Genomic DNA, 16,946 nt, shown 5'->3' on the forward strand with positions numbered 1-16,946 from the left:
AATCAAGCCTTGGTAAATTTAAGAAAATTGAAATGATATCAAGTATCTTTTCCGACCACAACGCTATGAGACTGATAGCAATTACAGGAAAAAAACTGTAAAAAATACAAACACATGGAGGCTAAACAATACACTACTAAATAACCAAGAGATCACTGAAGAAATCAAAGAGGAAATCAAAAAATACCTAAAAAGAAATGACAACAAAAACACGATGGCCCAACACCTATGGGATGCAGCAAAAGCAGTTCTAAGAGGGAAGTTTATAGCAATACAATCCTACCTGAAGAAACAAGAGAAATCTCAAATAAACAACCTAACCTTAGACCTAAAGCAATTAGAGAAAGCAGAACAAAAAGACCCCAAAGTTAGCAGAAGGACAGAAATCATAAAGATCAGATCAGAAATAAATGAAAAAGAAATGAAGGAAATGATAGCAAAGATCAATAAACCTAAAAGCTGGTTCTTTGAGAAGATAAAAAGAATTGATAAACCATTAGCCAGACTCATCAAGAAGAAAAGGGAGAAGACTCAAATCAACAGAATTAGAAATGAAAAAGGAGAAGTAACAACTGACTTTGCAGAAATACAAAGGATCATGAGAGATTACTACAAGCAACTATATACCAATAAAATGGACAACCTGGAAGAAATGGACAAATTCTTAGAAAAGCACAACCTTTGGAGACTGAACCAGGAAGACATAGAAAATATAAACAGACCAATCACAAGCACTGAAATTGAAACTGGGATTAAAAATCTTCCAACAAACAAAAGCCCAAGACCAGATGGCTTCACAGGAGAATTCTATCAAACATTTAGAGAACAGCTAACATCTATCCTTCTCAAACTCTTCCAAAATATAGCAGAGGGAGGAACACTCCCAAACCCATTCTATGAGGCCATCATCACCCTGATACCAAAACCAGACACAGATGTTACAAAAAAAGAAAACTACAGGCCCATATCACTGATGAACATAGATGCAAAAATCCTCAACAAAATACTAGCAAACAGAATCCAGCAGCACATTAAAGGATCATACACCATGATCAAGTGGGGTTTATTCCAGGAATGCAAGGATTCTTCAATAAACGCAAATCAATCAATGTAATACCCATATTAACAAGTTGAAGGATAAAATCCAAATCATCATCTCAATAGATGCAGAAGAAGCTTTTGACAAAATTCAACACCCATTTATGATAAAAATACTCCAGAAAGTAGGCATAGAGGGAACCTACCTCAACATAATAAAGGCCATATATGACAAAATCCACAGCCAACATCATTCTCAATGGTGAAAAACTGAAACCATTTCCTCTAAGATCAGGAACAAGACAAGGCTGTCCACTCTCACCACTATTATTCAACATAGTTTTGGAAGTTTTAGCCACAGCAATCAGAGAAGAAAAAGAAAGAAAGGGAATCCAAATCAGAAAAGAAGAAGTAAAATTGTCACTGTTTGCAGATGACATGATATTATACATAGAGAATCCTAAAGATGCTACCAGAAAACTACTAGAGCTAATCAATGAATTTGGTAAAGTAGCAGGATACAAAATTAATGCACAGAAATCTCTTGCACTCCTATACACTAATGATTAAATATCTGGAACAGAAATTAAGAAAACACTCTCATTTACCATTGCAACAAAAAGAATAAAATACCTAGGAATAAACCTACCTAAGGAGACAAAAAACCTGTATGCAGAAAACTATAAGAGACTGATGAAAGAAATTTAAATGATACAAACAGTTGGAGAAATAGACCATGTTTTTGGATTGGAAGAATCAACATTGTGAAAATGACTATACTATCCAAAGCAATCTACAGATTCAATGTAATCCCTATCAAATTACCAATGGCATTTTTCACAGAACTAGAACAAAAAATTTCACAATCTGTATGGAAACACAAAAGACCCTGAATACCCAAAGCAGTCTTGAGAAAGAAAAATGGAGCTGGAGGAATCAGGCTTTCTGACTTCAGACTATAGTACAAAGCTACAGTAATCAAGACAGTATGGCAGTGGCACAAAAACAGAAATATAGGTCAATGGAACAGTATAGCAAGCCCAGAGATAAACCTACGCACATATTGTCACCTTATCTTTGATAAAGGAGGCAAGGGTATACAATGGAGAAAAGACAGCCTCTTCAATAAGTGGTGCTGGGAAAACTGGACAGCTACATGTAAAAGAACGAAATTAGAACACTCCCTAACACCATACAGAAAAATAAACTCAAAATGGATTAAAGACCTAAATGTAAGGCCAGACACTGTAAAACTCTTAGAGGAAAACATAGGCAGAACACTCTGTGACATAAATCACAGCAAGATCCTTTTTGACCCACCTCCTAGAGAAAGGGAAATAAAAACAAAATAAACAAATGGGACCTAATGAAACTTAAAAGCTTTTGCACAGCTATGGAAACCATAAACAAGACGGAAAGACAACCTTCAGAATGGGAGAAACTATTTGCCAATGAAGCAACTGACAAAGGATTAATCTCCAAAATTTACAAGCAGCTCATGCAGCTCAATAACAAAAAAACAAACAACCCAATCCAAAAATGAGCAGAAGACCTAAATAGACATTTCTCCAAGGAAGATATACAGATTGCCAACAAACACATGAAAGGATGCTCAACATCACTAATCACTAGAGAAATGCAAATCAAAACTACAATGAGATATCATCTCACACCAGTCAGAATGGCCATCATCAAAAAATCTAGAAACAATAAATGCTGGAGAGGGTGTGGAGAAAAGGGAACCCTCTGGCACTGTTGGTGGGAATGTAAATTGATACAGCCACTATGGAGAACAGTATGGAGGCTCCTTAAAAAACTAAAAATAGAACTACCATATGACCCAGCAATCCCACTACTGGGCGTATACGCTGAGAAAACCATAATTCAAAAAGAGTCGTGTACCACAATGTTCATTGCAGCTCTATTTACAATAGGCAGGACATGGAAGCAACCTAAGTGTCCATCAGCAGATGAATGGTAAAGAAGATGTGGCACATATATACAATGGAATACTACTCAGTCATAAAAATTAACGAAACTGAGTTATTTGTAGTGAGGTGCATGAACCCAGAGTCTGTCATACAGAGTGAAGTAAGTCAGAAAGAGACAAAAAAATATCGTATATTAACGCATATATGTGGAATCTAAAAAAAAAAAAAAAAGGTTCTGAAGAACCTAGGGGCAAAACAGGAATAAAGACGCAGACGTAGAGAATGGACTTGAGTACACAGGGAGGGGGAATGGTAAGCTGGGATGAAGTGAGAGAGTGGCATAGGCATATATACACTACCAAATGTAAAATAGATAGCTAGTGGGAAGCAGCCGCATAGCACAGGGAGATCAGCTGGGTGATTTGTGACCACTGAGAGGGGTGGGATAGGGAGGGTGGGAGGGAGACACAAGAGGGAGGGGATATGGGGATATTTGTATATGTATAGCTGATTCACTCGGTTATACAGCAGCAACTAACACAACAATGTAAAGCAATTATACTCCAATAAAGCTGTTAAAAAAAACAAGAAGCCACTGATGGGCTGGGGGGATGGGCATCCTGAGAAGCAGTAATGGTGGAAATGAAGAAAGCTCTGAGGTTAGGTATGATGAGGCTGGCAACACAGGTCTGAAATACATACACCGCCTAAGGGGGCGTAACGGGGAACCTGAAACTCTCCTGGTGGAGCATCCTGGTCCTTCTGAATGTTTCTACAGGCACTTCCCCAGCTTACCTGTTGTGGGGCTGTGCTGTTGGAAAGGATGTCTAACAGGTCCGAAGAGGAGAGAAAGTAAAACCTAGGGAAGGCAAGCCTTTTGGTGTCCAGGTACTCTGCCAGGGCCTTCTCACACAGGTACAGTCTGTGGGCACAAAGAATTTCCTAATTAGGTTTGCCTAGATCCATAGGCACATAGATGTTACCTAAATGAAAACAAGCGCGACCTATGGATTACACGCAGAAATCATGTATGCATGGAACGTGTATGGGTATTTGCAAACATCACAATAAACACCTCTAATAATACCCCGTATTACCCGACCACACAGGCAAATCAAGGTACACAACCAGACATACTCTCTCACTCGGGCAGTTAAATAAGGTAAGGATCTCAGAGACAGAGTGGGGAAAGGAAACACATTACAAAAGGGGCTGCAAACCGACCATCACCTGCTCTGAATATCTTCCAACTTTTCATAAAGACCTGATTTGTTGGTGGCTTCCACTACGTTTGGAGTTTTGTGAACATCATAAGCTAACTCTTTAAAGTCAATATCGATGCCTTCAAATCTTTTAGAATCCTGCAAATAAAAATGTGGAAAAAAATTAACTACCACCCCCTCAACTTTAAGAAGCTACCTTCATGTACAAAGTCTGCTTTTGAAAATTGCTCCTAGTTGTCTAATACAGAGATTAGTCTCAAAGGAGGAAATGCCTTTAGTTTGAAACAGTGGTCTGCAAACATTTTGGTCTTGAAGTCCCTTTATGTTTGTAAAAATTACTGAGGAGTGGAAAGAGCTTTTGTTTATGTAGGTAATATTATATCTATCAATGTATATTCTATATTAGAAGCTAAAGTTGAGAAATTCTCAAAAATATTTATCAATTCATTTAAAAAATAACAATAATAAGCCCATTATGTTAACATAATAACATATTTTTATCCAAAATAATTATATTCTCCAAAACAATATAACTTAGAGAAAAAGTGGCATCATTTCACGCTTTTTTTTTTTTTTTTTTGGCAAATATCTTTAATGTCTAACTTAGAAGATGGCCAGATTCTCTTCTCTGCTTCTGCATTCAGTCTGTTGTGATATCACATCATGTAGCCTCTGGAAAACTCCACTGTACGCTCATGGAAGAATGAGTTAAAAAGGCAAATACCATCAGTATTAATATAAATATAATTTTGACCTTGAGGATCCCCTGGAAAGGTCTCAGGGACCACCCCCAGGGGTCACCAGACCACACTTTGAGAACTGTTGGCATAAAATACATAATTCCTGTCAGGGAGATGGTGGATCCAATGTTCTTTCTGGGTCCAAGCAAAAGTTTATATAACTGAAGTAAGTGTTTCCACAGCAAATGTGCTACTATGATGTCAAAGTTAGTTAGATATTATCATTCCCCCCAAACGCACACACCCTCACAGTGTTGTTGAAATGACTGAGACAATAATAAATGCAAAGCACTTTAGGCCAACACCTGGCACCTGATGAGAGCTTGTGTGGCTAATATTACATTAACAACAATCATAATGGTATGTGCTGTGTGTGCTACTTTAACTTCTTGAAGTAGGGACTAGTATTAGACCCAATTTACAGATGAGAAAACCAAGACACTGAGAGCTTAAGTAACTTCCCTAAGGTCCTGCAACTCAAACCCGGGCCACTGGCTCCAGTCTGCTGGGACCTCTGTGATCTGGGCCTCTCTCCCAAGAAGATTTAAAAACAAGAGGGTGAGGTGAAGTAAATTACGATTCCTCAGTGAGATATCTTATGCCAATTAAAAATGAAAAAGTATCAAGGTTATAGAAGTATCGGAAATATCTGACATAAATGTTCAAATGAAAAGAGCCGAATAGAAAATTGTAATTACACTGAGAGCAGTTGTGTAAAAACATGTATATATGTGAAAAAAGTTGGGAAATATTCATAATGAGTGAAAATATTTACTAGGTAGGGTGTAAGATGATGACTGATTTATTACATTTCAGAGTTGTCTTTGTTACCATATTGTTAATACAAAGAAAATAAATGTATTTATATGTTTTACACACAAACCTGAAAAGTTAATGATATGAATTCTTTATTATGTTGGATTGAAAGTTCTCAAATGTCTCCTTTAAAATGTGTACAGAAGTCTCCACCTACACCCCCTTCTCATTAAACCTGCCCTTCTTCAATCATTAGCGTTGGAGATTAATAAAATCTGGCTTATTCAATTTTGCTTAATGACAATAGCTATAGCAGGATTATTTTCTGTTATTTTTCATTGCAAATGTACAATCTTTAATCTGCATTATTACACTAAATATGCATTTGTGGGATGAGCTGGAAAAATATCATGTTTGATGGAATGCTTTAACTCTGAAACAAGATCTGGACAACATATGACATTTTGGAATCAAACTAATTTGTAAGCAGAGAACTCGCTGTGCTGCTGTGCTGAGGGACACAGAAGAAGTCTGGAAAATCTCTTTTTAAATGAATTAGAGTCCACTGGCGGGGGGAAGTACATTAATGCACATTAATTAGGACAAATTACAAGGGGCAAGCAACTACAGGAAAGGTAGTAATGAGAAGAATGCATATTTAGAGAAATTCCTCATTTAGTATTTAGCTGAAGACTGGTATTTAGCCTGCTGGCACAGGCCCGAGTTTTACAGAACAGCTCGCTGCAGAGAAGGAACTTGAGTTTGCCTGGAAATGACGCTCACTTCCAATCAATACCCGCATTGTAATTATGTGTGGAGCACCCCAAGAGCAGCTCATATTTTTGACCTCCTTTCTCCTGTACACTTTTTTTGGTTTTGTTTTTAAAACCAGTTCTCCTTTCTTTTTCCTACACATTAGGAACAAACTCGCGGGCATACATTTCACTTTCTCTCTTTCCCTCTGTCTGACTTTTGGTGGCTTGGAAGGTCAATGTTTATTGGAGGTACCCCTGGGTGAAGCCAAGGCAGGGAGGCAGAGAAGGAAAGGTCTAGAGGATACAGGAACTGGGGGATCGTCCCTTGACTCAGGGATGGCAACAGAGGGAGCAGGATTTCCACAGCAGGTACCTGGGGCAGCTGAGCCCGGATATCTTCAGATCCGATGAATATACTTTCTAGATGAGACCATGTGCGCTGCACATCAAACCAGAGGGAGATGACGGTGTCAGCAGTGGACAGCTTCTTCTGCCAGCCCGATACTTCCTCCAGGAAGAAGGTAATGTACCTGGACATCATCAGGTTCTGAAGCTGGACTTGGTTATCCTCCAGAACCTCGATGAGGTCCTCGTCGGACCGCAGCAGAGGCACGTAGGTCTGCGGGTGGGGCTCGAACTGGAATTCCTTGCGGACCCAGGTGGTCTGCAGCTCCTTCAAGACCTTCTCCATGCCCATCTCTTTCACAGCTCTGTCTACAATGCCCCGGACCTCGTCCTCAAAGTGGTGGAGCTGAAGCTGTAGGAGGTGTGCCAGGGTGGTGCCCTCACCCATGGTGAAGGTCACGCCTGTGGCCTGCATCAGCTGCCTCCAGTGCCGCTCCCGCATGGCTGGGTTCTGCAGTTCGGCCACAGCCCTCAGGGAGGTCAGGGTGTTCAAAATGGCGCTTTCCAGGCCTGTGAAGGCATCCCAGGCCCTGACCTCCTTGTCGAGGTTCCGGATGTGCCTGGCAAACCATTTGCACTCCAAGTCCATGGCCTCCACGTTGATATCCATCCACGTGGTGGTCTCCCAGGCATGGATACTGGAGGTCACCATCCCAATTGTGTCCCAGAGCTCCTTCAGCTGGCACGCCTCCTTCCTGCACTGCCTCAGTTGCTTATAGTCAGGGATGGTGACCTCAAACAAGCCAGCAGACTCCGAAATGGAGGCCATGGTGGATTCCATCTGCTGGATCTCCATGTGCCTAGCATCCAGCATCTGATAAGGGTCAGTGCTATCAAACCTACAAAACACAATGTTTTCCCTTTATAAGTAGAGCGCACAAGCGCCATCTCCTAGAATCACCAGAGTAATGACAGCTCGAATCCTTAAATCCTTAGTATTTTAGCAAAGGGCAGGGACTTTCACCAAAGCCTGGGAGGAAAAGACATCGGGGTAGGTTGGAGTGGGACGAACATAACCAGTTAGCGATTCAAGAGGAACACCATGTCTGGATCTGTTCTTCACATCTGAGAGGGTAATAAAAATACTCCCCACCTCCCCCACCCAGGTGCAGTGTGAAATACTCCTTTGTTCAAGCCCCCTTTAGACTCTGCTTCCACTTGCTGGCGTCCAGTTCACTTGACACAAAAGAGCATTGTCCTGTTACTGCAGAGGCTGTACAGGCAAAGCTCCCGCCAGGAGCTACTTGTGGTGGGTGGTCTGTAAGTGACAGAGACCAATCCTGACCTACTCTGGCATTGCTCCCTCTAGGGCAGTGGCTCTCAGTCTTGGCTGCATGTTAGAGCCTCCTGGAAGCTTTAAATGATCTCCATGATCAGGCTGCTCCCTGGTCTCATTCAATCAGAATCTTTGGGGGCGGGACCCAGGCAACAGCATTTTACAAACTCCCCAGGTGATTCCGATGTGCCAGGTCGCCGTCCTTCTCTGTGGTGAGGCTCATGCTAACAGCCTGCATCACCTTCAGGAAATAGTGTCTCCAGGTGTGAGAACCACTGATAGGGACTTTGCAGTGTGCGCACAAAGCCCTCACCGCGGGCCTGCACTGCTTGGCTTTCCCGCGCTGCAGGTCTCCTGTCAGGCTCCACATCTCTGAAGTACCTCCTTCAAGCCGCCCCGATCTCCTCCCGCATCCGGCAGCAGCCTCTGGTTCTGCGCCGCACGCGTATAAGCACTCCATCGCGCTTTACAGCTCGAGCCCACGTTTCCTCCCCCTCTTCTCCCCAGTGGGTGCTCACTGCCCCCACCGTTCCTCCTGGTCCTCATGGCCGTGAGCCTCCTTTACCCTGCGGCCCCTCCAACCTGCGTTCCCGGCAGAGCCTCTCCTCCAACATAAGAGCTGCACGTGCACAGGGACCCACATGGGTCAGGAGCACCCAGAACAATGTTCAAGGAGCCTCTCATTTTCCTCCCCCAGCCTCCCTTTATCCTTTCTTCCCATCACCAGTCTCAGATCTTCTTGTTTCTGTGTGCATGGAAGGCTAGATAGCAGGGATACCGTGACTTAAGTGTGAATACCGTCTTTCTCTAAAATCAGAATAGGGTGTCACGGGGTCCAACATAAAGGGAAAGTTGAGAGGAAAGGAGTGATTAGAGAATTGGCCATTTCCTCTGATCCCGTGTGTGTGTGTGTGTGTGTGTGTGTGTGTGTGTGTGTGTGTGCGTGTGTGCGTGTGTTGGTTGGTGGGGTACAGAGGGGAGGGAAAAAGGAAGAAGATGACATACAAACTCCTTTTCTTGAACTGTCTCTCCTCTCAGTTGTCTCTGGAAATATTTGACTTGACGGATGGAAAGTAATCCGAATTAAAGTCATTTACCTGAACTGCTTGCCACTTAAGCCTAATTACCATGCAACACAGTAACAGTTACGCATACCATTAAACTAGTGTCAGATTAACTTTGACGCCTGCTATGTTTGATTCCCGCCTGTTCCATCTAAATAGTTTCGGCTCATGTGCCCTGGTTGTGTATTTTCATCTTAAGAGAATGAGACTGAATGTGTGTCTTCACTGTTGTCCAGTCCCCAAGTGTTTCAGAGTGGGTTGGAGTTCTCAGAGTTGAAGAGGGCCCTCTGTCTACATAGGCAAGTAGCTTTCTCTTCTATGAGAGCAGTAGAGAAAGAACTAGAAGGAAAGAAATGTAACATCTTCGTGGCAAGTGGGTCAGCAGGAAAGATTACCAAGCATGAAGGTTCCTTCTGCATATTCTCTCCAAAGACTAATTGTTGGAGTATGTAGTGCATTGGTTCTACTTTTTAACTTCATTAGAGTGAACTTGGAAAGTGAATTTAGCTACTTGGTGTCAGTATAAATCAGACAAATTCTAAAAGCCCACATTCTGTTTAATTTATTAATGGAATAAAATTCAGGCATATTCGATAGGATAGGTGCTATCAGAGTGTTGGGGGTCTGTGGACACAGAAGACAATGAATGATCTTCCTAACTCTTCTTTCCTCAGCGCACATGAACATCCTTGAATCAATATTGGTTCCTCAAATATTTGTAGGAGGTGATCATTTGTCAAACCTATTCCAAACTTCATCTGCCCCGTGGCATAATTTTTGTTTATGGTTTAAATCTGTGGGTTTTCATTTCCTGTAGCTGAGCACACATAAAAGTTAATTTGACCTAAGTAGTGAAAGGAACCTCTAGACAGGGGAGCAGGTAACCCTCTTCCCATTTCAAAGCTCTAGTGCAAACTGTCAGGATATTCACAGACCTGATTAATGCGCCTAATAAACTTGAAGCAGTTCTCCAAAGCCTGGCGGAACAATACAGTGTGAGAACAAGAAAGTAATAGGTGGGAAAAGGGTGTAGTTAGTCTTTGAAATTCAAATAATAATGCAAAAGTATTTTAATCTAAAAGAGAAATGCCTGGAAAATCTGGATGAATAAAACTATAATTAAGAGAAATGGAAATACAGTGCTCATCTGTATGATCTTGGAAAAAGTACAGATTCAGGCCTGCCCTAGACATAGGCACAAAGAGAAAGAGAGGACTAAGTGACTTAAATGAATTCTTGGGAAGTGAGCGGCTGGTAAATGTCAACCACATACAAGGAACAGTGACACACCTGTGCTTGATACCCCACAGGTACCATAAAACTCAGCACGCTCCCTCTGACCTGGTGACCTTTCGGCTCTTCCCATCCTGTGGCCCCATCTCAGGAGCAGCGGAACACACCCCTTCCAGCTTACTGGCCCAGATGGAAGATGGAGAATTACACCAGGCTCTCTCCCTGCTCATCTCCCGTATTCACTCAATCCTGCTGATTCTCCCTCCTACGTCTCCCTCACGTCCATCCTCCTCCTCCATGCTCACTGCCACGGCTTCAGTTCAGCCCTCTGCTTCACACCCAGCTGTTGCAATCAATCACTCACCACCCCGTGGAGGCCCCACCTGGAGTCCATCTCGCTCCACTCTGCTCTCTGCAGCCACAAGACCGGTGTTTCCACGACGTGTGTTGTTCTCATGCTTGTGCTCCTCAGTGCTCATTCATGGTCAAGGCCTGGTCACCTGGACCTCTCCATCCTCATCTCCCACATCCTGCATCCCAGCCACACATACATGCAGTCCTCCAGCTGGTTGGTATGTTTTCATCCCCCTGTGTGTCTCTATGTTCTGCTTCCTTTGCCTGGAATATCTTCGCTGTCCACCCCTCTTTTTTCCAAATGGCTAAGTCTCATTTGCCCATTGGCTGAAGCAGAGCTTCTGCAAGGGCTGTGAACTGCCTCCCCAGTGGGCGTTAAAGTTGGCCCCCATGGACGTGTCTGGTTACTCATTTTTGAAATTGACCCTGAGGCTGTTAAGTCCTTGAGGTCGGGGAATCTGTATTGTCTGAAGATCCTAGCACTTAAATCATTTTTTGCTGACTCCACTGTTGAGAACACAACCGCTTCTGCTCTACGGAAGCCTGAGTCATGTGAGTGAGTCAGATTAACTGCAAGAACAGGGTCAAGCTGAACTAATGACATGTCTGAGGATACGGATATGTCCCTGAGAGATTTCATGACTAATACTACTCTTTTCTCCAACTTTTGAAGGGACAAGAGACCCTGCACAAGCAAGATGAAGGCCCTTCTTTCCTCACGTTTGCTGCACTGGGCTATTTGGAAAGCCTTGCTTTGCTGGTTGTCATGCAGGACAGCACCCAATGGGAGGAGGTCTTTAGGAAGGTTCTCCCCACCGTTCACAGAATCTGGTGGCTGGCCAGCTGGAAACACTGATGGTCTCCACTGAACTGGAGCTTTAGGGATCAAATGCTTTGACCCAGAAACCCCTGGATTATCCTGATCTTGATGTGGGTAAGGAGGCTGGATAACATGGCATTCATTCCTGAAAGCCAGGAAGCCTGGGCTCAAGGGCAGGAACTGAACAAGAGAGCCGCTAGAAGCTTGGTGCATCCCTGTCACTCAAAGGGGAGAATGAGTCTCCAATTTCGAGAGGTGTGAGAAGGGCTTGAATCTGGCTATGATGGTTTAGCCGATTACTGAGAAGTGAGAGAGCTCAGCTAGGAATGTGCTGATACAGCTTCGAGTTAAGAACAGAAGGAAGAAGAAAAACTCAACTTGAACATGAAGAAAGAACCTCCCCCAATGACCTGATTCATCCTGCACCTGTCAGACTGCAAGGGCCAGATGAGACACGCACTTTCCTTTTCCTCCCAAAGACAAGATCAGCGTGAGCTTCACCTATCATCTAATCGGGAACAGAAACCTGCCTTCACAGAGATGCATTTTAGAAATTGATCTGAAAGTGGAGGAACCAGAATTCAACTCATTTGCCACGCACGGTGTCTAAACATTTTAAACACACACATTCATGCACACGAAACTAAGAAACAAACTCATGCGTTGACACGCATGAAGATTCCCTTCAGCCCTAAATCCACGATTCTGCTCTAGTCTTGATAGTTTTCTTGACAAGAAGAGAAAAACATCAAAATTGCAGTAATGTTTGGCTTTCCACACTGCTGTGAGCAGTTCTTTTCAAAGTCTCTTGCAAAGATTCATCTGCATGTTAAATTAACAGATGTGAATTTGCAAGTTAAGGGTAGCAATATCCTTACAGCCAGCAGATAGATATCAATAAAAGTGCTAAGAAAGAAAAGCCAATGCAGCTATCAAATTAAAAAACAACAAGAGCTATCAGGAGGGACGCCAGATTTCCAGTAGACACACAGAAACACACCAGCAAACGAGGGCTGTTCCGTTCAGGCAGTCTCGGGAGTCTGTTTGGGAAGATATTTCACCAGACATCTTTGAATTCCTTTTTAGAAATTTTTTTAAAAAGGGACAGATGATGTAAAGATATCAGTGTCATTACCTTTGTGGCTGTTGCCTTAGGTGTGGATACTGTTAGCACTGAGCAGAAATACCCAGCTTAATTGCCCGCCTGCCTCACCAGCTTTGGCCCTGTGTGATCAGTGTCGAATTTCAGAAATTCAACTGTATGCCCAAAGGAGAATCAAAAGAATGTGCTTCAGACTCTGAAGGAATAGTCCCAAAAGAAGTTCCACAAATGTTTTGAGCAATAGATGCTTCTTTGGAACAAGGGCATAGCTCCTAAGGCACTTATTCTAAAGGGACACAGACTCATTTGGAGTTATATGCCCTGGAATGATTGCTTAAAAGGGAACCAGTTACTTCCCTTAGGGAGGCAGTCTCTACCTTGGCTACACATTGGAGTCACCTGGGGAGCATTACAAACTACTGATGCCCGGTCTCATCCCCAGAGAGTCTGATTTAGTTGGTCTGTGGGACAGACTGGACCCCAGGTGATTTTAATGCTTTAGAGCTCCATGTTGTACATTTATCGTAAGCACAGTTTACACATCTGTCCTCCCCTGCCTCTTGACATACTCATCTCGTTCTCTCTAGCACCAAGTATAATGCTTGGGAGACAGTAGCTGCTTAATAAATGTTTGATGAATGAATAATAGAATAGGTAGGCCCTTACTGTGTGCCAGGTGAGGTGACTAAGTCTCAGTTTGCCTGAAATAGAGGGGCTTCCCTGGATGTATGACTTTCAGTGTTAAAACCACAACCATCCCAATTAGCACAGCACTGTAAATCAACTATGCTTTAATAAAAAAAAGAAAAGAAAAGAAAAAAAACCCCAAAACTGTCCCAGGTAAACCAGGATGGCTGGTTATCCTAGTGCCAGGTCCTATGCCTAAAACTTGCAAAGATTCATTATTTAATCCTATCAACAACCTTATGAGGTGGATACTATTATTAACCCCGCTTTACAGATGAGGCAACTAAGCAAAGAGATATTAAGTGACTGCCCTGACTTAGACAGTGAGTAGTGAACCTGAGATTAGACACCGGTCTTGTTAAATCCAGAGTCCATGTACTTAATCATTATGTTGTCTTTCCTCCCGATAAAGCTGTGATTTTCTTTTTCCATTTTGTTTGTTGCTTTAGTGTGTATCTCTCAATGTCAGATTTCTGTGTGTAAGTAACCCTTGAAAATAAAAAGCTTCGTTGCTCCTTACATAGGGCATTTTTCAGTCTAGAGACCTCCAAAACTACAGAAGAGACCCAGCAGTAAGCCCGCTAGGGAAACAGAAGCAAACCCCGGAGCTGGCCTGAGGGGAGAGTGTCCACTTCAGCTGGCATGTCAGCAGACACAGAGCCGGCTGGTACCCCTGGCTGGAGCCCCCGATGCTGAGAAGCAGACCAGAGCAGACCCTGTAGATTTCTCCACCAAGGCAGTGAGCCCCTGAGAAAAGGACTTGTGTGTGTGTGCACGTGTGGATGGGTGTTGCCCATCCCACAGTTGTTTTGTTCGTGTAAAGACCCCTGACCACAAGTAGGGAGGAGTCTGAGAACTAACTACTAAGCAGAGAAAGTACACCTTGAAGTAATTCCATCACTTCAAATCCTGCCATTAGGCTACTGAAATGCCTTCCAAAATTATTTTAAAATTCTATCAGCCACTATTTTAAACCAAAAGAACAGGAGTCTGGGAGAATTTAGAATACTAACAGTTTAGTAAAAACCTAGTAATCTTACCACACACAATCCCTTTATAGACCTGGAGACACAGAAGCTTCTAGACTTTTTTTAAGTATTTGTACAGTCTTTGTTCATCCCACACGGGCTGCAGTGGTACTCTGTGAACATGAGCACCAGGTTCTAACCAGTGGACCTAAATGGGAGGGAAGACTAGTAACTAGTCTTCACTTGTTAAAAGAATACGCGAACTCCACGGAGAGATCACCGTGACTTAAGATGCTGCCGTGCTTAAAGGCCGGGAAGCAGTGGTGGCAGCTTGGGTGCATACCTGAAGGGGGCTTCTCTGCGGAATCGCTCCCAGAACCGCTGCTGCTCTGCCTCGAAGGCCGCGCACCTCTGGCGGAGGAGGGTCGCTTCACTCGCCTGCAGGGGGGCCACCTGCTGCCTCACGGTAACAGCCATCTTTTTAATGTTGTTCCATTTCTCAGGCAGCTCCTGCAAAGGAGACCTCAGTGTGGTCAGACCCTCCCCCACAGTCCTGAGGCTGGACGCACCTGGGTGTCTTCATCTCTGCCCCGATGCCAGGCTCTGATGCCGTGGCATCGTTCGACCCTTCCTTGACTTGGCTCCCTGGATGCCCACTCTCCCGACGACCACCTACTTCTGATTCAACACTATCCTTCTTGCCCTCAACTTCTAAGCCAGTAACCCTGGCCCTTTTTTACATTTTCTAAGAGTGCCTAGTTATTTCCTTTTATGCCCCACATCTCTTAGACCATCATAACATTCCTCAGACCTGCTTTTTTTTCTCCGAATGAAAACTTCAGCTCATCCATAATCCTGGAAAAAGAACCCAAACACATCATCCACATCAGTTCTCCCATGTATGTCCAGCGTTACAGTGTTTCATATTTATTGAGTTTCAAGAAAGTGGTACACATTATACACGTGCGACACATTTAGCTCCAAAGCATGGACCTTGAGTAATCACCAAGCTCTGTTTTTCATTTACTTCAACCCACCTCATCCCACTCTGAAATCCCCAAACTTTCCCTCTATTTCTTTTATTAAGAAAACATAAACTTTGCACTGACCTCCAGCTGCCTGAACAGTGTTTCCGGCAATTCTTGTCCGTAGGTCTTCAGCAATTCAATAGTCTGCTTTAAAGGCTCAAACATCTCATCAGTGCTGCTCTGTCGTTCTTTAAGAGCCATAAGGTGTCCCATAATTTCAACCAATCCTTGGAAATCTCCTTTTCCGACTTTCTTGAGCAAGACATTCTCGCTGTTTTTTATAAATGCTTCAAGGTCGGCCAAGCTGAGCAAAACAAACAGAATGTGAGGAGCCATTCTCCTTTCACTCCTTGAAAGGAAGATTTATTTAGTTCCCCAACATTAATAGCTATTATTATGGAAAACTCTCCATCCTCCTGGTATTATTATGGAAAACTCTGCATATCCTGATGGTATTATCATGGAAAACTCTCCATATCCTGATGGTAAGATACAACCCTCTTCAGAAGTGTCAAGGTCGCAAAGGGCAAAGACTTAGCCCTCCATGATGGAGGGTGCATTACTGGGACAACTGGTGAAATGTGAATAAGTCTGTACTATGTAAGTTACTACTTCCACATCAATACTAACTTCCTTGTGTTGATAACTGTACCATGGTTGGTTATCTAAGATGTTATCATTTGGGAAAGGTGAGTAAAGGTAAAAGAGAATTCTTTGTACTATTTTTACAACTTTTTTTGTAAGTCTGAAATTATTTCAAAGTGAAATTATTTCAAAGTAAATATATTACAAATTATGTTGTGAATCTCAAATTATTTTTTAAAAAACTGAAAATAAATACTATGGCCTCAAAGGTCATACACACTTGGGTTTAATTTTGACACTTACTAGATGTGTAACCATGGCCAAGTCACTTAACATCTCTGAGCCTCAGTTTCCTCATCTACAAGATTGGAAAAATCATTTCTTTCTCACTGGTTATTGTGAGAGTTAAATGAGATTCATTCTTGAATTCAAAAATGTTTATTGGGCAACTATTATGAGCCCTAGCCTGCTTCCAGGTTCTGAGAATAGTATAATAAATAAGATAAAGTCTCTGTCCTTATGAAACTTACATTCTAGTGGGAAAAATAAATGTGACACAGATCAATGAGATAAATGGTACAGTTTCACATGGTGATGAGTGCCATGAAATAAGGGCATAGAGACTAAGGTCAGAACTATTTTATATGGAGTGGTCAGTAAAGGCCTTTCTATGGAGGTGATGTTTGAGCAGAAATGTAAACAATATGAAGGAGTGAGCCAAGAAAGAAACAGGAAAAGAGCTTTCCAGGGAGAGGGGGCAGCATGAGTAAAGGCACTGAAGCTGGATTCAGTTTGATTCTCTTGAGGAAAAGGGGAAAGTCAGGGTAGCAGAAGCATAAGGAGAACAGAAGGGAGCACCGAGGGAGAAGAGGTCAGAGAAAGGGCCAGACACTGGGAGGCCTTATTGGCCATGATAAGCAGCTCAGATTTTATTCTAAGTGTGAGAATTCTGAGTAGGAGAAGGGCATAATTTGACTGATT

The 16,946-nt window shown here is 42.8% G+C and overlaps 1 protein-coding gene across 1 annotated transcript in view; it reads right to left on the reverse strand.

Annotated features, from left to right (window-relative positions):
* DNAH9 (dynein axonemal heavy chain 9) overlaps positions 1-16,946 on the reverse strand; it is a 301,023-nt gene that overhangs the window by 216,028 nt on the left and 68,049 nt on the right. Inside the window, exons 18-22 of the mRNA XM_022595902.3 lie at positions 15,462-15,684; positions 14,696-14,862; positions 6,817-7,687; positions 4,200-4,330; positions 3,765-3,891 (exon numbers count right to left, since the gene is read on the reverse strand). Coding sequence (XP_022451610.3) covers positions 3,765-3,891; positions 4,200-4,330; positions 6,817-7,687; positions 14,696-14,862; positions 15,462-15,684 — 1,519 coding nt within the window. The remainder of the gene's footprint in view (positions 1-3,764; positions 3,892-4,199; positions 4,331-6,816; positions 7,688-14,695; positions 14,863-15,461; positions 15,685-16,946) is intronic.

This window comes from Delphinapterus leucas, chromosome 19 (genome assembly GCF_059928025.1).
Source record: "Delphinapterus leucas isolate spDelLeu-1000000601 "Yukka" chromosome 19, BTC_Dleu_Yukka2, whole genome shotgun sequence".
In the NCBI taxonomy this organism is placed as follows: Eukaryota; Metazoa; Chordata; class Mammalia; order Artiodactyla; family Monodontidae; genus Delphinapterus; species Delphinapterus leucas.